The 24,857-nt window shown below is 41.9% G+C and overlaps 1 protein-coding gene across 4 annotated transcripts in view; it reads right to left on the minus strand.

Annotated features, from left to right (window-relative positions):
* SVEP1 (sushi, von Willebrand factor type A, EGF and pentraxin domain containing 1) overlaps nucleotides 1-24,857 on the minus strand; it is a 323,106-nt gene that overhangs the window by 64,399 nt on the left and 233,850 nt on the right. For 3 of the 4 annotated variants that reach the window (XM_083183959.1, XM_083183968.1, XM_083183987.1), the window contains exons 27-37: nucleotides 20,356-20,531; nucleotides 18,370-18,494; nucleotides 17,784-17,907; nucleotides 17,517-17,687; nucleotides 14,472-14,645; nucleotides 13,676-13,795; nucleotides 8,800-8,976; nucleotides 8,049-8,133; nucleotides 6,420-6,611; nucleotides 5,983-6,150; nucleotides 3,171-3,843 (exon numbers count right to left, since the gene is read on the minus strand). In XM_083183959.1, the coding sequence (XP_083040085.1) occupies nucleotides 3,171-3,843; nucleotides 5,983-6,150; nucleotides 6,420-6,611; nucleotides 8,049-8,133; nucleotides 8,800-8,976; nucleotides 13,676-13,795; nucleotides 14,472-14,645; nucleotides 17,517-17,687; nucleotides 17,784-17,907; nucleotides 18,370-18,494; nucleotides 20,356-20,531 (2,185 nt within the window). The remainder of the gene's footprint in view (nucleotides 1-3,170; nucleotides 3,844-5,982; nucleotides 6,151-6,419; nucleotides 6,612-8,048; nucleotides 8,134-8,799; nucleotides 8,977-13,675; nucleotides 13,796-14,471; nucleotides 14,646-17,516; nucleotides 17,688-17,783; nucleotides 17,908-18,369; nucleotides 18,495-20,355; nucleotides 20,532-24,857) is intronic. The other variant, XM_083183977.1, reaches the window with a different exon arrangement.

Below are 24,857 nucleotides of genomic sequence, written 5' to 3' on the forward strand. Positions count from 1 at the left end.
CATGGACCGTTGGTAGATCTCGAGGACTGGTTTGGCCACCCCTGAATTAAACCATTTAAAATGTGTGTTCCATATGCTAACATCTCTAAAGATTAACAGAATCACATTATCTTTCTGTCTTTTGTATGGATACAATCTATTGATTAGTATACCTACTACTATATATGTTATTTTGCTCTTGGTAAACAGTACTACAGTATTTATTAGAGATGTGCGGCGGCCACTTTTTCGGGTTTTGGATCTTGATCTCCCTTCGTGTTTTGGATCTGGATTGGTTTTGGCAAAACCACCCTTGTGGCTTTTGGTTTTGGATCTGGATTTTTATGAAAAAATGCTAAAAATGGCTAAAATAACAGAATTTGGGCCTGTTTTTGCCCCTAAAGTATTATTGACCTCAATAACATTAGTTTCCACTCATTTCTAGTCAATTTTGATCACTTCACAGCTTACAAAATTGTTTTAATTTACTGTAGTTGGGCCAAAAGGGTATACCGGGGTAGCTGGATGACTAAGCTAAGCGACAGCAGTGGGCATCACATACATGTGGACCTTACACTTCCAACCTGGCACATCTTGGATGCAGATCGGCACTGCAGGGGCAGACAGGGTGGCAGTTTAATAAACTATCCCAAAAAAAGAGAAATGCTCCAAAGAGCAAAAAATACAAAGAGGTATCGGCCTTGTCATGACTGGTGGTAGCAGCTTCAGCACTTCTATCAGGTTGCTGATCTCCCACTATTTCCTCCTCCATCATCCTCCAAAAATGTGTTTTTATTTTATTTATTACTTTTATTTATTTTTCTTACTTTACACTGGACACAGCCTGTCACACTGGACACAGCCCCTTGGACACTGCCCCTGGACACAGCCCCTGGACACTGGACACAGCCCGTCACCCTGGACACAGCCCCTGGACAATGGACACAGCCTCTGGACAAAGCTCCTGTACACTGGACACAGCCGTCACACTGGAAACTGCCCCTGGACCTTGCCCCTGGACACAGCCCGTCACCCTGGACACAGCCCCTGGACAATGGACACAGCCCGTTACCCTGGACACAGCCCCTGGACACAGCCCCTGGACAATTAACACAGCCTCTGGACACCGCCCCGGGACACAGCTCTGTACACTGGACACAGCCGTCACAATGGACACTGCCCCTGGACACAGCCCCTGGACACTGGACACAGCTCCTGTACACAGCTCCTGTACACTGGACACAACCCCTCCTGTACACTGGACACAGCCGCTGTACACTGGACACAGCCCCTGTCACACTGGACACAGCCCCTGTCACACTGGACACAACCCCTGTACACAGCCCCTGTACACTGGACACTGCCCCTGGACACAGCCCCTGGACACTGGACACAGCTCCTGTACACAGCTCCTGTACACTGGACACAACCCCTGTACACTGAACACAGCCCCTGTACACTGGACACAAACCCTGTACACTGGACACAGACCCTGTCACACTGTACACAGGCCCTGTCACACTGGACACAGACCCTGTCACACTGTACACAGGCCCTGACACACTGTACACAGGCCCTGTCACACTGGACACAAGCCCTGTCACACTGTACACAGGCCCTGTCACACTGGACACAAGCCCTGTCACACTGGACACAAGCCCTGTCACACTGAACACAGCCCCTGTACAGCCCCTTGTACACTGGCCACTGCAGCCTCTGTACACTGGACTTGTGTACAGCAGCCCCTGCAGACCCTAATCGAGTGAGCAGCAGCAAAATAATATATTATTATTATAGCACAGCACACAGCACAGAGCACAACCACCCTCTTCCCTCTCCTATGCTGGAGTAAAGATGGCGCGGCGCGTGTGTGTCTTATATAGAATCCAGATCCCGCGAGAATCCGACAGCGCGATGATGACGTTTTGCCTAGTTTTCGGTCCGGAATTTAGGCGGGAACTCCCGAGCCGGCTCGGATCCAGACTCGGATCGCGATATTCGGATCTGTCGGATCCCGGAGATCCAGACCCGCTCATCTCTAATATTTATACTAATTTATTGGATTAACAGTGTGTGATTTCCTTTCTTTGTTATACAGTATATTGATAACTTTATTGCTGTCTTTAAAGTGGCATTAAGGGGTCCTTAGATTCAATATAAAGAGCAATTAAAATCTGTTTGCTCAGAATCAGTACGAGTCATGGTGATATATGTACCTTTTCAGTTTATCTCCTGCATGCACTCTTTTACATGTTGTTTTATGTTTTTTTAAGTACAGTAAGTTATTTAAAGTCACAAAATAAGCATAACAATATATGGCATGGATCATTTGTATCTGATCTGTCTTTTGACCTTTGATCCATATTTACTTTTTCATTGTGCTATTTTTTATACAATTGCGTGTCTTAGTTTCTTATAAGGTCTAATTCAGCATTGATCGCTAATCAGAGAATTTGCAGTGGCTTGCGAGTTGACCACCCAGACAAAAACAGCAACTGCCCCGTGCAAAATTGCAAGTGAATTGCAAATGGATCGCTAAATCGCTATTGACTCGCAAATCCATATGCAATTCCAAACCAAGGGCCTTATTCTGGTCTGTGTGCGGCCGGAGCCGAATATGCGGCCAGGACCGTGCGTCCTAAACCCCGCCTTCCGTACGGATCGCTCACTCCGTCCGAATGCGGTAAGCCGCTGACCGCACGAGTGGATTTCTCATGTATACACCTCCTCCATCTCTGGGAACCTCCCCCATCATTCGATGGTCGCATACCATCGAATGCAGGACCGAGTGGTCAGGCAGCTCCCGTAAGCTCAGACCACTCGGGCATTTCTCCGTGCAAAAGCAGGGATCTGGGCAGGCAGCTGACAATATCATATGTCCGCCCCCTACATGTGCGTCACGGCCGCATTACCATACGTACGCCCAGCATTTTCATGGGAACGCCCATGAAACGGGGGGCGTATGCATATGTTAATGAGGCCAAACAGCCCTTCACGCCCCTCTCCTCCCCCTGTTCATAGTGTAAACAATTCATGCGGAATTTGGACGTATGTCCCTTTCGCACATGCGCAGATATTTTATGTTGTTTATTGTTGACTTTTCACGTTAATTCAGCACAAAAATCAATATTTTTGCATTGACGATTGACACAAAACACAATAAACTTAAGAAAAGAAGTGAACACACACACCTGTACAACCCCATTTTGCAGTTCTGGTGGATTGCCACAGGACACTGGCTGACATGTTGGCAATTGGCCACTCCATTCTCCAGATGCTTGACATGTCCTTTTCTTCTCCCCGTGTATGTAGTAGCCTTTATTACAACTGTAAGCTACCACTGCATCAAAGCTATAGTTTTTTCCACTGATATAGCCATTTTTGGTACCAGGAGGTTCCCCGCAGCGGACTGGTATACACTGGATAGATAAAGGTGATGGGTTCCATTGTCCACCTCGCATGCACTCAATTTTGGCTGATGTGTTTAGTACAAATCCTTCCATACATTTAAAGCTGACCGTTGTTCCAGAAACAAATTTGGCTTTGTTTATGGATTCAAGGATACCATAGGCCACAGATGATGGCTTCTCACAAAACTCAGCTATGCAGTGGGGCATTTCCATGCCTTCGGGTGGTATCCACTTTCCTTGGGCATTACACAGCATTTTAATGTTACCAACCATACTATACCCATCATCACAATAATAGTATGTAGTATCTCCATAGAGTCGGTGAGCACTGTGTGAGGTTGCATGATCAACGTTTGGAGGTTCATCGCATGAGACAACCATACATTGTGGAATATTGTCACTCCATTTTCCAGTAGATAAACAGCTTATCATTTCTGGACCAACTAATGTGTATCTGTATAAAAATAGAAAGTATGGATTATGTTACTGTAGGAATAGGCAAAGAAGATTTCTCAGAGGAACATTTCCTGCTAAAATACCACATGTATTTTGTTGCTAAATTGCTGTATCACATAGTGGACTTATTGTTTGGGCATATCAGCAAGGTGTGCTTGGACACTTGAATCCACCTGCCATGCTCACTCTACATGTAATCAGAGATGTCAGGGCATCTTATATAATAAAGGGCTAATGCTCGATGGGGGTAAAGTCAACTGATTTGGGAGCCAGTGGCCAAAAGATGACGCCTGACGGAACAATTCATGTGTTGCTCTGTTCAGCTGCACATCATTTTGATGGGCTGGTAACTAGCATATAGTAATTCCTCACTTTTATGCATATTGAATGGCACAGTATTTATTTAAATACAATGCCTGGAACACTGGTGTGAAAACTGTCAGGAATAAACACATTTAGAGTATCATTTTGATGAAGTCTAAACCAAGCTAAAAATGCAATTTTGGCCCTGGGTCATATACAGCTATTGTTATTAGGAAGGGCGTATGATTTCGAAAAATGTATGAACAGTTGAGCGAAAATATGTTCTGACTCAGGTGTAAACTGTAATGTGAAAACACAGCTACCCAGTGTATTATATAATCATAAAATACATTGCATTTGACCCCAACATAGTTTGTCCAGGTTTATATTTGTACCCTTTGCCTGTATTTACACCTTGTGCATGTTTACTAGAGGGCAACTGTAAAGCATTTTATTAGTGTAAGAACACAACCATGTTCCTATTCCCACTGTGCTCTCTAAGCAATGTAGGCTCCTACTTACTTATAAGTGGTGCCACCCATGCCTGGAGAAGAGACAGCTATAGTAGCCCCAGCGTGCCAGGTCTCAGTACCTGCGCAATGTAACTGGGAACTGGGATGGCGCATGTGTACAAGTAGCAGTGTGACCATGCATGCACAAGACACCAGCTTCTATGGACTGCATCGGCCACAGACCATCTAAGTTGAGACAGGGAGTGGCGTCCTTCTAGAAACATGTTTTCTGCTAATCGCCGTACGGCCTGACAGTGTCAGAGGGAGAAAACACCTTACACCAGGGCTGCCTGTCATGTGGGTGACTGACAGGTAAGTATAACCAATAAGAGCTCACTGCCAATCACATTGAAGATAGTGCAGTCACGGACGGCAACTGGCTTTGTGTCACTGAACTTAGGTGGTGGTGGTTACTGGGGGGGTATCAGTCCTGCAGCCCATAGGTAAAATCTACTGCTGTCTCCAAGTACAGCGATTAAGATGCAAAAGCAGTAGGGTTAGGTTTAGATAATTTCTACCTGCGGTGCTTGGAGTTGCAAGCAGACATCAGTTTCCACAAGTGGCCTGGAAAATGTACAGCTCACTGCTAATCGAATGCTACTCTATAATCCCATTTGGCTGCTTTATACCGCAATACAATCATAAGCTATTTTAAAAAGATACAGTAGCTGCTGAATTCTACATATACAGTAAATGCAATGCCCCGCAATAGAGACTACAAAGGGTGAAGCCTTTAAATGTAATAGGCAGCAAATCTGACTTGATTGTGTAACTGAAGAGGCGAGTGGATGAAGGCATTATTTCTGAAATATATATGGGTGAAGATGTTATGACCTAGTGATCATAGTAACAATGCTATTTTACATGTTGGCAGTCTATTTACTTATATACAGTATTCATAGATAAAATTGCAATGTCCAATTCATACATTCTAATATTGTATCTTTAACTGTAAATATCTCTGTTCCTTCTATACATACCATCTTCATCCACTTACCTCTTCATTTATAATCTGTGTTTCTGAGCAGGCCAAGGTATTAATCAGATTGCAATAAAACTTAACCAGTGGTGGTTCCAGGTCGGGCTGCAGGACAGAGAAGAATTCAAATAGGGAAGAAACACCACCTGCCAATAAGTCATTTTGGAATGGCAGTTGGTGGCAGCGGGTGGGGTCCCTTATTTGAATTTTGAACTATGTGCAGCCACACCTCTGAAACCTCCCCTGAATCTAACTATATATACAGCATATTCATCTAACAACACATACAGTGGCCAAATATTGCAACCTGTGTGTCTCCATAATAAGTATATACTTCCCATACCCTTCTTTACAAGTGTATGTTACTGCATCTCCATAGGTGAAGTCCTTCCCCTTCGAGATGGCATCTCTGACAATAGGGGGAGGACCACAGGACACAATTTTACAGGATGGTGCATCACTGCTCCAGTTACCAGAGGCTTCACAAGTCAAAGTTGATGGACCCTGCAAGCTAAGAACAAATGTTGTTAATCAAATCACAAACAATCATTAGCAATAAAATAGCAGCAATATGAAGCTCATATTAAGGGCTCAAAAATATATTATTAGTACAGTTTAAATTTCCCCTAAAAATAGGTATTTTTTATTCTTATGTACTAATTTCAGAAGTCCATGAATCAATTAAGTTAGTTACCTGAAAGTCAGATGTTCAGAAGTAAAGATCAAAAATAAGTAGAACACACAAAGATAAACAAACCTGCCATATTAAGAGTACATTACCTGTATCCTGTGTCACATGTATAGAATGCTGCTGACTTAAATGTAAGGCCAGTCAATGTAAAATTCCCAAAATCTATATCATTTGGTTTGGAGCATGTGACGGATTCACATGATGGGGCTCCATGACTCCAGGAACCATCAGCAAGGCACACCGTTTCTTCATTACCAATTAATGTATAGCCCTCACTGCATCTAGTACAAGAGAAACATAACACATTAAATACATTACATGGTTAATATGCTTATGGCTGATAAATGTCTGTAAGTGTTTGAGGGACTCAACACAAATATTTTGATCACTTTGGCCACCTATAGGTATAGCCAATCTAGACACAAGTTCTGTAGCATGCAAAATAAGATAGAAATATGCAGCGCTCAGTTAATGATTTAAGCACAAAATGATGATATAAAATATTTAATTGAGACACTTCATAATTCATATATGGATATAATATAAAAACAATAATAAAACACTGGGACCTGGATTAAAAAAAAAGGGGGGGGGGAATAAAACCTGCTCTGGACTGTAAGATTCCCAAGATGGAGTCCAATTGTAATCCAAATGTGGGCCACTGGGGCCGATTGCAAGCTCAGAGGCCAATGGAGGTGTCCCTTTGGGTGGATGATGTAATACCAGGGGGATCCTCTCTAGAATGCGATGTACCTGGATGAATGCCAAGAAGACCGCTGGAGGTGTCCTGATCAAAAGTGGACTGGTTGTGCCAGAAAGGGTCCTCTGTAAAGTGCGCTTGTGCTTTTAGATGATATAAGCTCCAGGAAGGGGGAACGGATGGATGTAACATCCAGAAGATTAAGCAGGTGAAAGGGCAAATGTCCAAACAGGTCCCAGCAGTCACACCAACACGTTTCACTGTCTTTTAAGCTTTATCAAGGTGGGTAGCAAGTTCTGTAGCATGGTGTACCACAGAGCTCTGCCAATGGAGCTCTGTGGTACACCTGCGGCCACTGCATAGTTTTTGGCTCTCTCTCTGGAGCCCTGCTAACACCTGCAATAGTGGACAGGAGGTCTGCTTGGTCCAGCTCAGCCTGTGCAAGCCATAGTGCACTCACTGCTTCTGCTGGACCGTGAACTGGGTCCCACTGGTGAATGCTGATTCTGCATGCTGCAGATGGCTGTCTCCTGTGAGTCTGATGCTGACCCACTGGCCATTGTTATACAGAGTAGCTGGAGCCCTGACAATTTATTGCAGGCTATGTTCCCTCTATACTGGCTAAGAGAGTGCTATCTATATCGTTCCATAGGTCGTGGTGTGGGGACACCACACTCAAACTTGCCTCTGGTTGTGTGGGAGGTCATTCTGATGTAATTGCTCCCCTACACGTTGCATGGGGGAGTAATGTTTTGCTTCTGCGCATGCGCATAACCATTTATGCGTATGTGCAGGCTCTGTTTGCGAACAGACGCAATGACTAATATAGTCACTGGCCCATTCGCACAGAGCAGTGCGGACCGGGGGTGTGTGGGCAGCTTTGCAAGTCGACCAGAATGACCCCCCCCCCCCCCCTTAGGCCCCTGGACCAAACGCTTAATCTGTCTAGTATAGGAACATTGAATTAACATACTGTATATGTCCTGGAGTAGAAGAAAATGATAACACAATATTATACCTGAATATAACTGTTTTCCCATATGTAAGATTAGAACCCACACTGTTGCCATGTTCTGGAACAGGTGCTTCACCACAGGATACCGCTGTAAAAATAGAACAAAAGATATACAAAATAAAAATGCTTAAAAATAAAAAAAATATGGATTGAAGAATTTAAACAGGAACTATCATAGAAGAAAATACTCATAGTTATTTGTAAAGTAAATGAATTATAAACTGAACTAAATAATATCACAACTCAAAAGTCATCATAACAAACAAGTGATTATCTCTCGTTATGATGAAACAATAAAAAATAAGGTGGAAATGTGATTCCATTTCACAGATATTGTTAACAAATTCAGAGATGGATGGTATGGTAAAATTAAGATTTCAAAAATGTTAAATTCTGAGAAAAGAAAAAACACAGTCTTCCTTATAACTTCTGTGGCAAAAATAACACATTTCTGGTCAAATAAAATAAAACACAAACAAAATACACACTATACAGTATATAATATAGGAGCCACATTACAGAAATAACAATAACATTGAAGCAGAAAGGCAACAGTGTTAGTAAAACAGAATAAAACTATAAAATAGCTCCACTGAAATTGTTAGGCACAGTACCTATTGTATAAGTACTACATTTTACCTATTTGTGTGTCTGTTAATACACAGACTTGTTTTACTGCAATGTTTGTTGCCAATAGTTGAGTATACTGCTTTATATAAGCTAGTATTAATAATAAAAGTAATAATAATAATACCTTGGCAGTATGGCGTTGCAGCATCCCATTCACCAGATTCTAAACAAGTCAACCTCACTCTTCCAATCAAGTCATAGCCCTCACTGCATGTAAAAGTCAGTTCACTTCCAACACCAAACTGGTCCCCAGAATAATTGCCATGTTTCAACTCACCCGGATCATTACATTTCACTGGCTCTACAATAAAAATATCTGAATACAGTTAAAATTAAGCAGAACGATGAACAGAATAGTATATGTACTGTATATAAGTCAGTTATGTTATATGCCAAAATTGTCATTTCACATTACCAATCACAGATTTCTATAATCAAGCTGGGTGTTTTTTGTTAAACCGTTGGGAATGCCTCCCATTAATCAGTACTCTCCCAGCTATCAATGGGATTGGGACCTCTGGCCAGATCTCCTACCCATATAAGACTATGTATAACTGTTTGTTCTAGTTGCTATAAAATATGATTTAGAGTCCAAATTATCAGGGCAATTAAAAAATAAATTATGCAGTTTCTGCATAATTTTATGTATCATGTACTAATTTTTTAATGAAAAGAGTTTTCACATTAATGAACCCCCACATCCCAAACTCTGAAAAGCATAAATCACTTTATTCCTATGAATACATTCTCACAGGAGAAGGGATCCCGATATTTTAATATATATATATATATATATATATATATATATATTAGCCACTCCATTATACAGTACCTATTGGTTTCCATTCAGGGGAAAAATGCCTTCCCCTCTCAAATGCTTTAAGTTTGGAAACATAGGGGTATGCACTTTGTAAGTGACTTTGTGAGTCTGAGTTGCTTTCCTCTGTTCTCTACTTAAGAATGTCCGTTTGTCCTCACTATGGGCCTTATTTTGGTTCACTCTTTCTGACAAAATCCTTCTTGGATGGACAAAACCATGTGCACTGAAGGGGAGCATATGCAAAATGTGCAGAGAGAGTTAGATTTGGGTGGGGTTTTACTTCAAAGTGAGATCTATATTGAAGTGTAAAAATAAAGCAGCCAGTATTTTCCCTGCACAGAAACAAAATTACTCACCCAAATCTAATTCTCTCTGCACATGTTACATCTGCCCCCCTGCAGTGCACATGGTTTTGTCCATCTAAGAAGGATTTTGTCAGAAAGAGTGAACCAAAATAAGGCCCTATGTGGCATTTCCTCCAGTGCCTAACGATCAGGCATTTCCACTCTACAGTGAAAGCTTGCCTCTCATCCACCTTCCTTAATTGTGGTTTAAAGCTCAAATAAAAACACATACTGTATCACATCCATGTTTAACATTATGGAACTAACTAAAAAGACAAAACCAGTGTGAGTGCAAATTCTTCTTCTTTGGTGCTTGTGGAGTCCTTAGGATGCAAGAACAAAGGCAAAAATAAAATTGGAAAAATAATTCACAAGTTTATTTATACATATAAGCCTACAGTACGTCATTGCCATAAGACTCACATCTGCATACATTTAAATAAATTCACTTAGTATATACCCTTTTCCCCAACTTTATTTTTAATTCCAAAAACATCTGCATTTTTTTCACTCAGCCAATCAATATTACTTATTTCATTATTTAATTCAGTGGTTCCCAAACTTTTTTGAATCACGGCACCCTAGAGCATCAAAATGTTGTCAAGGCACCCCTAGTCAAACATTTCTTTTTTAAAAATGATGAAACATATATTAAATTGAGTAACTTGTGTTTAAATGTCATCCTTATGGTCAGTTATATGGTGATGGACAAAATTTGCTTCTATTTATACACATATTTTATAATTGCCAGCCACCAGCACTGATTTTGTCTCTTACATTGACCATAAATAATTTGAATTGTTTCTGGACCACCAACCTGAGGCACCCCTGCAAGTGTCCTGAGGCACCCCAGGGTGCCACGGCACACAGTTTGGGAACCACTGATTTAATTGTAAAAAATCTGGACCAGTGTGTATTCTTATACGCTAAAACATCTCATAGTTGAAATTGTTACAGACGTCTCTGCAAAAAAGATTTGTTAACTGCAAAATATAAAGTTTTGTTTGTCTGCTCTGTTATGAGCCGTTTGTCTATTAAATAAAATAAAATAATAAAATATGTCTCTCAAATTGACCCCTTCCCACTCTGGACACTCTGTCACTCCACAAAAGGAATCATATCAACTGTTCCCTTTTAGTCACAGACTGCAAATGTATAATCACATGAATCAAAATAGGATTTAGATTTTAGAGAGACATCATATTCAGAGTTTGGATCAGGACTGTTTGGATTAACATAGAAACATAGAACTGGACGGCAGAGAAGAACCACTTGGCCCATCTAGTCTGCCCCTTTTTTAAACATGTTACCTTAAGCCAGGGGTGGGGAACCTCAGGTCCGGGGGCCGTATGCAGCCCCCGTAGCCGGTCTGAGTGGCCCGTCCACCCAGCGGCTTTGCTGGGAGTCAAGTACAAGGGAATTCTCGCGAGAGGCCGGTAGTTCTCGCGAAATTCCTCTTAATCAACAGCAGGCGGAGACTGTCAGTCCTATTCAGCAGCAGCCACCAGAACGCGGGACGGCTGCAGCAAGACAATTTGTAAGAGAAATGTTTGCATATGGCCCCCGAAGGATTTTTTCCCCATACAAACGGCCCTTGGCACAAAAAAGGTTCCCCATCCCTGCCTTAAACCATATTTGATTATTATTGCTTTGTAAGGATATCAATATGCCTATCCCAAGCATGTTTATATTGCTCTACTGTACTTGCCTCTACCACCTGTGATGGTAGACTTTTCCACTTGTCAACTACTCTTTCTGTGAAGTAATAATTTCTCAAATGTCCCCTGAATCTTCCTCCCTCTAGTTTCAGTGGTTGATACATATATATCTGTCCACTTCATCTCTCTCAAAGATTTGATAAATCTGTCCTGCATTATGTATATGAACATTGTGCATGAACACTGCCCTCTACATTTTTGTTGTTCCTTCCTTATATGCATGTTGGGCATTCTCTTCACCAATCACTAGAATTGGTCACAAAATTTGGAAACTGAGAACCCTTGTCACCCCAGATCCTGATAGTGGAGCGTGATATCTTCCTTTATTCTGTATGTATTGTTTTCACAGATTTTAGATAACGTTTGTTAAGATACAATATCTTGCTGCTCCCCCTCCTGCGCAGTAAAATCTTTTGTATTTGCATTGGTGCTGTACAATGTAAGGACAGATATGCTGTTTGTAAAATGCAGAATGGTTTCTTTCCTTTTGCAAAGTCTCTAAGACCTGATATGGGTCATAAAGAAGGGCTGGGGGTCCCAGTGCTATAGTAAGCAATATGTTGTGGAATAATACTGTATATTTACAATTATTGCAGTTCCCATGGCATTATCAGGGCAAATGCAAGATTTCCTGAGGGGATTTCACACTATATCTTAAACCAGGGATAATGCCGGGTTGCTGACGTAGAGACCCGAGTTGAGTTGCGGTAGGAAAGCACCAAACCTTATAACCTGGGTTGAGCAACCCAGCAATTCCACCCTGGTTATAATAAAGGTTAAACACTGGTCGCCCTATGTATAATGGATTAATGTTAATGCGCCGATCCAAGGGTCTGACCTGGATTTGAGATGTGAAAGTGGCATACATGTACACATATACACACACACTTTTGTATGTATACTGTAAATACACACAGCATACTTACAAAAACATCATACATACCCTCCACACACACACACAGCATACATACACAATACAGACACACTGCAGAAAAACACACATCATATATACACACATAATCATACAAAACATACACATAGCATACACACACATTATGTACACACTAACGCACAGCATACAAACACACAAACATACCATACATGTGTGTGTGTGTGTGTGTGTGTTTGTAGTATTGTGTTTGTGTGTAGCATACCTGCACACACAGCATGCATGCATACATCATGTCCACACAGCATACATTCACACATATCATAGCATACACACACACACACATCATGTACCCACAAACACACATAGCATACAAAAACACATTATATACATATACCATACACTGGTATACAGTATATCACGCCAGTCCCTAACTTCCCTGGCCAGCATGATACCCTGGGGCATAGCATATAACACACTCACTTGCCCAGCTACAGACAACAGTCCCGGACAGCTCTCTCCCACACAGTCCCAGGAGGGTCACAGCCTGGGAGGAGCTGCCTCTGCTCCCCCTGCTGTCAGACAGCACAGCGGCAGCCTGTCCTAGACCAGGAGCCACACAGCCTAATGGAGGCTTAAAAATAAATTAAAATTAGTAATCTAAGCCACTGCATCCCACGGCAGGCAGGGGGCTCTGGATACTCAGAATCCCCCCCACCCCCCTGCCTGCGTGTAAGTTCACGGAGGAAGATGAGAATTTTTAATGCAATACCTGAATTCACCTACTTGAAGCTACTGGCCTATAAAACCTGCAGTGTACAGAATGTTAAACTGTTCCTATTATGGCATAATAGTTGAACAATTTCTGTAGAAATACACATTGCTACTTTTCTGTAACAATATATTTTGCTGGGCAAAGCATTTTATAAACTGGACATAATGGCATACTGTAATTGTATTTCCTGATAATGCTTATACTTTCAGAAAGTAAGAAATTCATAAGGAAATTGTTGGTTGTGTAAAGAGCGTACTATTACCAATCTGTATGACAGTATATGTGTGATTGTATTGATTACTAGGAAACACGCATGACTATACATTGGCATAAGAAATCATAAAATAAAATACAGAAATGGTACAATGGTACAATGGAATTGCACATGATGTAAGCCCCATAGAGGCGCAGTGCCGGAAGTACTGCAGCCACAGCCTTTAGATTCAAACTTTACCTAAGCACGTTTTCCCATCACCAGTATAAGGTGGGATACAGGTACATATGTAGGAACCATTGGTGTTTCTGCAAGAGGCATGTTTGTCACAATCGGAACCAAGTGCGCATTCATCAACATCTTAAAAGAAGAAAATGACAGTAATGAACAAATACTGTAGTTTGTTTTATTCTCAGTATTCATGATATTTCACAATGCACAACACATGCTAGACGATATCTACGGGAGATCAGCTATCAAAATAAAAATACATTTTGCATTATGTATGAAATGTTTATCTAACAATATGTTAAAAATAAGTGCTCAATGGTAGATAGGGGATATGAGAGATGTTTTAACTAAAATCCACATAAGGCAAAACCTTTTTTTATATGACCTATGTTACTGCACCACATTTAACCAATACAGTAAGTCACATACCAGAATTATGTCTCAACCATTGTATAGACCAGGGCTGGGCAACACCGGCCCTCCAGATGTTAATGAACTACACATCCCAGGATGCTTTGCATTAGTTTTGCTATGTGGCCATGCTGAAACTGATGCAAGGCATGCTGGGATGTGTAGTTCATCAACATCTGGAGGGCCAGTGTTGCCCAGCCCTGGTATAGACTGACCCCAGAGATAAATAATGCTGTTAAGTACTATTATAGAATGGTTGCTGGAATTTTTGTAGCAATTGAATGTATAGATGCAATGGAATATATGATATGACACTGATCTATAACCTGTAGGTAAAGTATGTCATACAGTACATGTGTTTTCTCCAAAGTAAAATAGTCAACAGTAAACCTACCCAGACATATAGGTGAGGTGCCATCCCAGCTTCCATGGTCGGTACAAAACATCCTTGAATCTCCAAGTAAATAGTACCCAATATTACACTGGTACGTGACCGTGCTTCCAGCAAAAAAGTCTTCATCAGTATTTACGCCATTGTTCAGGTGAGGAGGTCTTCCACAGCTGATTCCTTATATAGACAAGAATTTTGAAGCAACTACATTAGTGTGTTACATATATCTTGGAATATAATTGAAGGCACACAACTTAAATTCGTCGTATTCCATCAATGGTGTATTCATTCTTATTTGTAAATTCAAATACGAATGTCCCATCAATACAAATACGAAAAATCTAATTTTTGACTTAGTAAATGCCAAAAATACGAATACGCCAAAAAATTCGTATTTTTCTGTGAAAATATGAATTTCTTTTATAAATTTACTTTAGTAAATTTCCACCAGTGTTTCTTTACAATAAACTCTGTGGTAGCCACTGTTTGATACATTTGTTATTTATACCTTGTGGAAAACTGATTTTATGATACATCTGTTACATTCCTCTAGGCTGAACCTATGCGAAAAAAAACTTTCTCTCTCTAGCTAATAACTTAATAGTAGCTTAGAGATTGGATGCAGAACCACTAGGAACCCTATATTTGCGGCTATACCAACGTAACAAGTGTTTCTGATTTATATTTAATTTTTGTGTGTTTAATGTATATATTTCTGTCTAGTACCTATTTTAGAGATATTAATAAACGTTAATTCTTAATACACTTCACTTTTATCCTAACACATCCCCATTCCCTTATGTTGTGATACTAGTATTGACTGCTGAATCAGGAGCATCGACAGATTGAGTCTTTCACGTTGTCCTACCTACCTTCATTTATTTTTCATAGATTATAAATTACGTTACATAATTTCCATATAAGAGTGCCCCAACAAAAAAGAGAGTCTTTTCTTCTTTCTTCTCAAAGTACCTGTCCGTCCGGCCACAGACGGAGCCTAAGGCTTTCACCGGAGCCCTGCTGCGGAAGACACTGAGCATCATGCACACCTTGAGAAAGCCTCAAACGCTGTCTCTCAGCATCCTCTGCAGCAGGGCTCTGGTAAAAGCCTTAGGTTCCGTCTGTGGCCGGACTTACAGGTACTCTTCTGCTTCTCCTCCCCGCTCTTACATTCCTCTAGGCTGAACCAGACACCTATGAGAAAAAAAACTTTCTCTCTCTAGCTAATAACTTAATAGTAGCTTAGAGATTGAAGGCAGAAACACTAGGTATATTTGGGGCATACCAATGTAACAAGTGTTTCTGATTTATATTTAACTTTCGTGTGTTTAATGTATATGTCTGTCTAGTACCTATTTTAGAGATATTAATCTCTTAATACACTTCACTCTTATCCTAACACATTCCCATTCCCTTACGTTGTGATTCTTGTATTGACTGCTGAATCAGGGGCATTGACAGATTGAGTATTTCATGTTGTCCTACCTACCTTCATTTATTTTTCATAGATTATAAATTACGTCACATAATTTCCATATAAGAGTGTCCCCCAAAAAAGAGAGTCTTTTCTTCTTTTTCCTCAGCATCTCATCTATATCATGTAAAACAGTGGTTCCCAACCTTTTTTCTCTCCCGTACCCCTTGATTAGGCTTTTCATTGATAAGTACCCCCTCCTCTCAATTTGAAATATCGACAGTACTTAGCGGTATGCGGATCCTTATGCATATCCTTATATTAAGGAGGAGCGGAGGAGTAGTATACAGCAAGTAATCATGCCCTTCTGTGTCTAGACACTGGTTGTGTATTATCTCCAGGATTCCCACTAACACCGGTAGGATTAATGCCGCTGCTTCCTCCACCTTTGTCAGTGCTGGGCAGATGACTGCTGATGTCTGAGGGCAGCATGGGAAGCTCCCAGTGAATTGCTGGTCAGACATATGACACAACATGGTTTGTCTCCATGGCAACGGGTCTTCTTCAGCCATCAAAAGACCTTTTCATCGTCCGCCATTACCAATATTATTTTCAAGTACCCCCAACTGGTCTGCAGAGTACCCCCAGGGGTACTAGTACCCCAGGTTGGGAACCACTGATGTAAAATATCAGCCACTGGCATTTCCCACAAGATTTTTTAGAAAAGTAAGTTTAAAACTTAACTTTTAATATTTATCAGAAGTTTTAGCAGAATAAAATGTACACACAAAGACACTGACAACACAAAAAACATATAATGGTACCATTATATGTTTTTTTTGTGTTGTCAGTGTCTTTGTGTGTACATTTTATTCTACTAAAACTTCTGATAAATATTAAAAGTTAAGTTTTAAACTTACCTTTCTAAAAAGCAGTGCCCCCCAAAAAAGAGAGTACTTTTTTTCTTTCTCTACCAGTACACTTTTATACTCTCGGGGGAGCACCTCCACAAGCTATATATACCGAGGCATCCCATTGTAATATTGTGGATTTTCCTATTGCTCTGATAATTTGCTGTCCAGTGCTTGTGCACTTGTATCTTCCCAACTCCCCTTTCCCGTAAACAAATAATTTCCCACAAGTTCTTAGGAGTCATTGACATAGTGTTACTGCAATATGATAGCCAATGTGATACAATTCATGGGTAGCATATGTGTCCCTCTACCTTACAAACGGAGACAATATACCACTAAAATAGATGTCACAGCCCTTCTGATTTTAACGCATGCCACTCAAATTCACACGCACTACACAATGACCTAATGATGCCCACTCATGTAAAACACCCCTTTTCGATTAACAAATTCAGTAATGCCTCTAATACACTTATGCTAAATCAGCCCCTATGGCAGAATGTGAAGCACGATGCTGCATATACAGTAAAAGAGAGAATAACTGATTTGCCATAAAGCAGAAAGGAGCTGGTAGCTACAGTTATTTTTTGTCCAGCATGGATATACACTATCAGAAACACGTATATTGCTAAGAATATACAGTATGCAGTAACTGAAATCCCAGCCTAACTCCCCAGCTGCTTGTGCTATATTCTTCCAAAATGTGTAATAATTACTAACGTTCACAACGTGGCAGAGGTTGATCCCACTCTCCCATATTAAGACATTGCTGTTCGGAGCTTCCCACAATTTGATAGCCAGGGTTACAGAACAGTCTGATCTTGGAACCTGGCTTGAGCTCACTGATGGATGCACGCAAATGAGGAGAAGAGCCTTCCAAGGCTGGACAATCTGCACATTGATCAAAAATTGACCATTATTATTATTTAGAACATTATTCCTGGATCCATATTAAGTTTAAACTCGAGAAGAAACTACAATCCTTACCGGAACAGAATTTGCTTTTGTGATCCACTTTAACTCTTCCCACAACACCTGGCAAGAAATCAGCCCAAGCTAATACATTACCCTTTTGAAGATTCTGAGGGCATGAACTAGCCAAGGCTTTCACCTGGTGAAAATACAATTGAACTGTCATTTTTTTTAACAATGATGATAATAGGTTAGTGCTGGTATACTCCTCTCCAAATCCTTTACATCAGGGGTGGCCAATCCTAGCCTTGAGATCTACATCCAGTTCATATTTTGTATTTGAATTTGTAGAAAGTGTTGGTTAGGAATAAATGGAGCACATGGTTGGAAATGTGAGTTAGTAATGACTACACTAGCTAGGCGGTCTGGAATACCAGGAACTGTTTATATAGATTGTAACCTTGCGAGCAGGGCCCACCTACCTCTATGTCGGTCTGTTAGTACCCAGTTTGTTTTATCACTGTTGTTTCCAATAATAAAGCACAATGGAATATGCTATGTGACATAACAAGTTGTAAATAAATGAATTAATAAACTGTTGGTAGAGCTCGAGGAACAATTTAGCCACCCCAGATTTACAGAATTCAAATATCCAGTTTACCTGTTCAGGAGCTAGTGGATAATCCCATATATTAAGCTGACTGAGTGAGCCAACAAAAGATTCGGCTGGGTTGAAGCCTTCTCCTCTTTGGTCTTGTTCCTGTGCAAGAACCAATGCACCACCACCTAAAACACCAGAGTGCCATCCTAAATGTTAGACTATGCAAACACAAATCTCACACCTAAAGTATAAGAAGTATTTTTAATATATTTTAATTGCTTGAACTTAAGGAAATAATTGTACAATAGAGTGTTTTCCATCCTCGTTCCTCAAGGCACAGTGATGGGTGCAACACATGGGCATGTGCAAGCATTTTCTGAGCGATTTTACATATTTTTACGAATTTGCTCAGAAAATGCCTGAAAATCACTTTGTGTGTAAACCCCACAGCAATTTAAATGCACGGCCCTGCGGGTCCCTGTCTTCCGCTGATTAATAACCTACACGCAGGTTATTAATCGGCCGGGGACAGTGTTCTCAACAGAGAACACTGCTCCTGACACCTCACTCAGCACTCAGAGCTGTGCAGCACTGTGGGCCTTATTTTGGCTCACTCTCAGAGGCAAATTCCTTCTCAAATGGACAAAACCATGTGTACATGTTATATCTGCCCCACCTGCAGTGCACATGGTTTTGTCCATTTGAGAAGGAATTTGCCTCTGATAGTGAACCAGAATAAGGCCCTGTGTGCTGAGAGAGGGAGAGCATTCTGCATGAAGCAGCATCGCTCAGAAGGCTCTCCCTACACACGTCAGTACATGTGTAGGGCTCATAACCATCCTAGTTTTAGTAATATACATGCAGAATCAAAATAAACAATGTACTAATTAGTTATCTGTGCTCGTTAGGCTATCCTTAAAACCTGCACTGCCCTGCACTGCTAGTGTGCCTTGAGGACCATGGACCCTGCTATAATGTTTAAACATGCTTTTTTATATTTATTGAATAATTTCTTTACATTAATTACTTGTATGATTTTAGTTTAATGCATATTGACATTCCAAATTTGAATGTCTCCCAGAGCTGTCTGCATATCTGTTGCTTCATAAGCTTTGTGTTGACACCATCATTTTAACAATGGAATTGTTTCTGAAATAACTATTGCCCGTTAACAGCAGTGACTAATAGCTCTCTGGAAACGAACAATGAGATATTTGATTGGAATGCGGTCATTAGTTCGACAGTGTCAAGTTCAGGCATTCCCAACCACCATCCCAAACACCATTTTAGTGATATCCATTACTCAGCACAGGTGACTTACTTAGTACTTCACCTATTTTGATTAGACCACTGTCACTAAAATTTTACTGACGCCATGTGACGTCAGTAACATACGCTGAAGGCGCTTGCTTTGGGGGTTTGCATAATCATGCATGTGCAAACCTCCACCAAAGGCCAGGGGAGCAAATTTGGACCACAGCATGCAGGCCCCTAATGTTCCTTGAGGACCAGGTTGGGAATGCCTGGTCTAGGCACAGGGGCAGAATGTTGTCAAAAGGTCGACATGGAATACATTTGACATGACTTTTTCATAATTTTTTTTTTAAAACCGACTTGTTCATACTTAACTATCCCAGTGGGAATAGAGGTAGAATATAATAGTGTGTTGAGTACAGCGAGGCACTATGACTGAATCATCGAGAACGAGGTACACTAATACAGTATCCTATATCGAAAGTCACACCAAAAAAAACCTGAAAAACTCATGTCGACCTTTTCCCATATCAACCTTTTCCATGTCAACATTATGCTTGTGTCAACCTAATGCATGTCAACCTTTTTGACATGTCGACCTTCTGCTTGTCAACCAATAGTGGCCGACCTATTGACTGTTGAACTAAACACTGTCACCCAAACAATCCATACCCCGTTTCATCATACACAGTTTTTATAATTGTGTTATATGAAATATTGTGATGAATCTATCACTTCTCTCACATTTGTCAGATGTGTTGATTTTGTTAGTAATTCATGGCTGCAACCCACCAGGTATGTGCGACCCTACTGATAAACCTTTTCCACCATCGGATAGTCTTCCATCAATGTACACTTTCCAGGACCCATCAGTACTGGTCCAGGTCACTACAATGTGATGCCATTTGCCATCATTCACTGAAGGGCAGTCGGTTATTTTCTCTTTTCCATTGACATAAAGTACCCACCTGTACAGTAAAGACAGCACCATAATGCATTGTGCATATTATTTGTAGATTTACACATTAAAGAATTTAGAAAGATAATGATGTTTCATCCAAATCTTTTGGAAATAAATGTAGAGATTGCTAGCATGCAATCTGGAGTTATTTGTGGTTGCATGCCCACACAAAACTTACTACAACCATGACTAGAGCTAGAGAGAGATTAATACAACACCTAAAATTCAGCTACACACGTCAAAAACAAATCAAATCTAAAATTTCTCAATGAAATAAAATTAAAGCATCCATACTAAAAGCAAGTATACCAACACAAAATACAACAATACAAGTAGCATCATATGACACTAGTGTTAAGGCTCATCTGACCAAGGGGTGAAAGTTTAGGCTTATGCAATTCTCAAAAGTTTTGTAAAGTGAAAATGTTTTTCTTTTAATGGACCCTTAAAGGCCTTTAACCCCTTCGGTGGTATGACCCTAAATTTCTCGGGCTGCGCTGCAATAGCAGGCTCTCTTGAGAAATTTCTGGGCATTCCACTGTAAAGAAAGGGTGTGCCAGTGGTGCCTCCAGCGGTGAACCACTGTTGCACCACCATCCCCCTTGTTGCTGATCTTCCACCCCCTCCCCATTGCTAATCCTTCCCATCACCACCCCCATCGTCGATCCTCCCTGTCACCGCTCAGGGAGGATCGTGGCCTCTCGGGAAGGATCAAGGCCGCTCAGGGAGTTTCGGCTGTGCTCACCCGTTCGTGTGTTCAGGCGTCCAAACACAGGACTGCCTGAGTGGATGAACAATGAGCGACCGAACACCCAGGCACTCCCGAGCCCTCCCAAGTGGCCCCGAACTTCTCCAAGGAACTGCAAACAGCCAAAGCCGGAAGGGAGCAGGGGCTGCTGCAGAAGGCAGAGACTTCCCCTTCTGTGGTGAGTATTTCTGGGGCAGTACAAACCTGCACTGGTAGGTTTGTCTTGCCCCAGGAAAACTGACCAATCAAGGGTTTAAGCATTCACTTATGGGAGTCTTTTTAGCGGTTTGCATTCACTGCCGTCAAGAGGTGCAGATCCCTTTTTCTATGGGCCCTATCCCCATTAGCAGGTGCACACAACCCCTATCCCCATTAGCAGGGGCACACAGGCCCCATCCCCATTAGCAGGGGCATACAGGCCCTATCCCCATTAGCAGGGGCATACAGGCCCCATCCGCAGGGGCACATAGACCTCATACTCGTTATCAGGGGCACACAGACCACATCCCCAAGGGCACAGATGTTGGCAGCATGACGAACATGTAACTCTGCTGCTTTGGAGAGGGAAGGGAGCACTGCAGATAACAAAAGAAGGAAGGACCAGAGCAGGAAGGTCAGCAGGTGAGCCAACTACAAAACTCCCCCTCACCTCTATTTCTCAATTCCACAATGGAAAGGCACGCGCTGTCTGTGTGTGCTGCCGGATCACAAGCTAATCTAATTTTGCAGTCCGGCAGCCAATAAGGAACCACTACTGCCTGATTGGCTGCTGTACTGCAATTTCCTCCAATTAGCTTGTGTCATGAGCCACATGTGGAATAGAAGGCTGTTGATATAAATCCAGGCTGCCCTCCATGCCGCCCGCGCCCATTATAAGAAAACCGTGAACTTCTGCGAACCGGGCAGTGGCAGTAGTTCTGTCCCTGACTGTCAGTGTCACTGACTGTCAGCTCAGCCAGCATGTCAGTGCGCTTGGCCCCTCACAGACCCCGCTGGTGCTAGCTCCCCCAAGCCACCGCAGGGTCTGCCGCACAGTAGGTATTCCACTGGACCCATTTTGCAATATGTTTATTGGAAATATTTTGTAATTTATATTATTTGGTCATATTCCAAGGATTCCCAGGAAAATAGAATAGGGTGAGCAGCTGGCGTGGGTGGTTAGGGTTGCTTGTTTTCGGCTATCCCCTTTGTTTAACCCCCTCGCCGGCCACATTGAATGCGGCCCATAATTTTAACTACATGAAAAAAATTTGTCTAATTAAAAAGAAGGATTGAGCAAATTGCTGTGTGCCAGCGTGTTCTACTGAATACATTGCTACCACTGTATTCATTTGTATCCAATATAGATTACTTCTACATTCACTAGGGCAGTTAGAAAACACAAAGGTACCATATAAGTGCATGTTAAAATTAATATAATCCTACTGTTATTGATCTTAAACCCTATTTAATAATACAGAGGGGACATACAAGGGTAATGACTTACACAAAGAGATAACTTGGTAGCTGATTACAGTTTCTGAATACAGAAAGCCACTGTTGGTGAAATTATTAATATTGCTGTGGAAGCTTTTGGGAGGATACACAGTATATCTGAGTTGTGAACTGTAACATGGAATGATTGATGTGACAGTATCATAGTGCTACTCTGTATAACGTATGGCATATAGGATGCCTTTTGGTGATCCTTAATACACTTTCCATGAGATGAAATAAATCAATTTATTAAAACATTCACTTTTTTTCTGTCTGACTACTGTATATTCTGTTTGTATCCCCATTAATAAGGTGTATTGATATAAATTGCAGAGCATCTAGATCTCATGTCTCTTTTATATTCTGATTGAAAATTGGTCTGTGCACAATATTTATAAATAAAACTAGAGAACAATCAATCTGTTGCCAGGGATTTAAGAGTGGATTACAATTCATTCTGTGCTCCTGATTTTTTTTTAAAAATCAGATTCAATTTGATTTATAAATGTTATAAAAAGACACAGGATGACAATATACAGGGGCAGATTGGGAATTTAAACCTGCCCGGTAAATTTCTCAAAGCAGCTTTTATGGGGGTGGGATCTCATGAGGGGTCGTGGTCAGCCAAGGGGAAGGGAATACTCCCGCCTAATATATCCCTTCCCCCCTCACTGAGCAGGCATCCCCCCATCACTGAGCTGGCATTCACCCCCACATAACTAAGCAGGCATCCCCCAACCCAAAAACTTATGGCGGGGAGGGATGTGGGTGGCAGCGGAAGAGCTGACATGCCATTCTCAGTAGAGGTGAGCGGCGTGTCAGTGCCACCGGGGCCAGTATGCAGCTGAAACAGCTGACAGACGCTCTCAACATCACACTTCTCTGAGTTTAACAGCATGCCATATCTTCCAGCTGCATCCCACCCCCTGCCTATCTAGGCTACGGGTGTGTGTGTGTGTGGATAGGGTTAGGCTATGGCTTTGTGTGTGTGTATGTATAAGGCTAGGCTATGGGTGTGTGAGTATGGATAGGGTTATGTGTAATAAGGGGAACTCTGCTTCCGTAATTTCAATATTGGAGACAACTGTGCTGCGTAATATAAATTGGTATTATTTTGTGGCCCTTTCCCCATGAAGCCACTCTCCAATATTTTTGGCTTGAGCACCCACCATCAAAAATCTAAATCGGCACCTATGTCTGCATGGCCTTCAGTAGTTAGGGAGATCTGAGGCAGAGCTGTGAGCTGTCACCGAAGTGCTCTTATCTGCAAAGGCCCATGGGAGCAGCTTCGGGTAGCAGAGCATGCGCTGCAATCCACCCGCAGCCATCTTGAATCCTCTCTCACACACACAAAGCACAAACTATCCACTGACACCTTTCACACACAGCACCATCACATATGCACCAAACCACCCTCCTCAGTGACAACTCTCTCACACACAGCACCAACCCCCCTCCCCCACCCCCACAGACACCTCTCTCACACACAGCACCACCCCCCCACTGAGACCTCTCTCACGCACACCGCATCAACCCACTGACACCTCTCTCACACACAACTCCAACCCCCCAACTGATACCTCTCTCTCACACATACATACACACCCATGACACCTCTATCACACAGAGCACCAGCCCCCACCATTCTCCAATGATAGCTCTGCCACACCCTCAACACCTATCTCACATGTACAGAAACTCCCCGTCCTCTCCCTCCTCCCCTCTCACTCTACCTCTCTCTGTAAGGGCGGGGTAAGGCAGCGCAAGTGTTGAAGATGCGCTAGGCTCTTCGTTTTCTCCTGCCCTCGGCAGCTGTCTTTCCCCAGCCGCCAAGCCTGTCCATTTTGGATTTTGGCATAACATCGCAGCCGCTGAGGTCGCGCAATCCAGCCAGGGGGGAGAGTGGCTGGCCCCGTTCTAATGTGTTATGGGCCAGCTCACCACAAAATGGCCCAGTTTCCCGCCATGACCCCTGATAATATACATAAGTGTTAGGAAGCTGTGAGAGACGTTTTTTTGTTGTTGTTGTTGCAGGATTTTCTGTTGTATTCTTGTTGCGAGCAGTCCCTTTGCAGTAATCGGCCATCATGTGACGATCCCACCTTTCTT

This window comes from Crinia signifera, chromosome 1 (assembly GCF_055691185.1).
Source record: "Crinia signifera chromosome 1, ASM5569118v1, whole genome shotgun sequence".
NCBI classification, from domain to species: domain Eukaryota; kingdom Metazoa; phylum Chordata; class Amphibia; order Anura; family Myobatrachidae; genus Crinia; species Crinia signifera.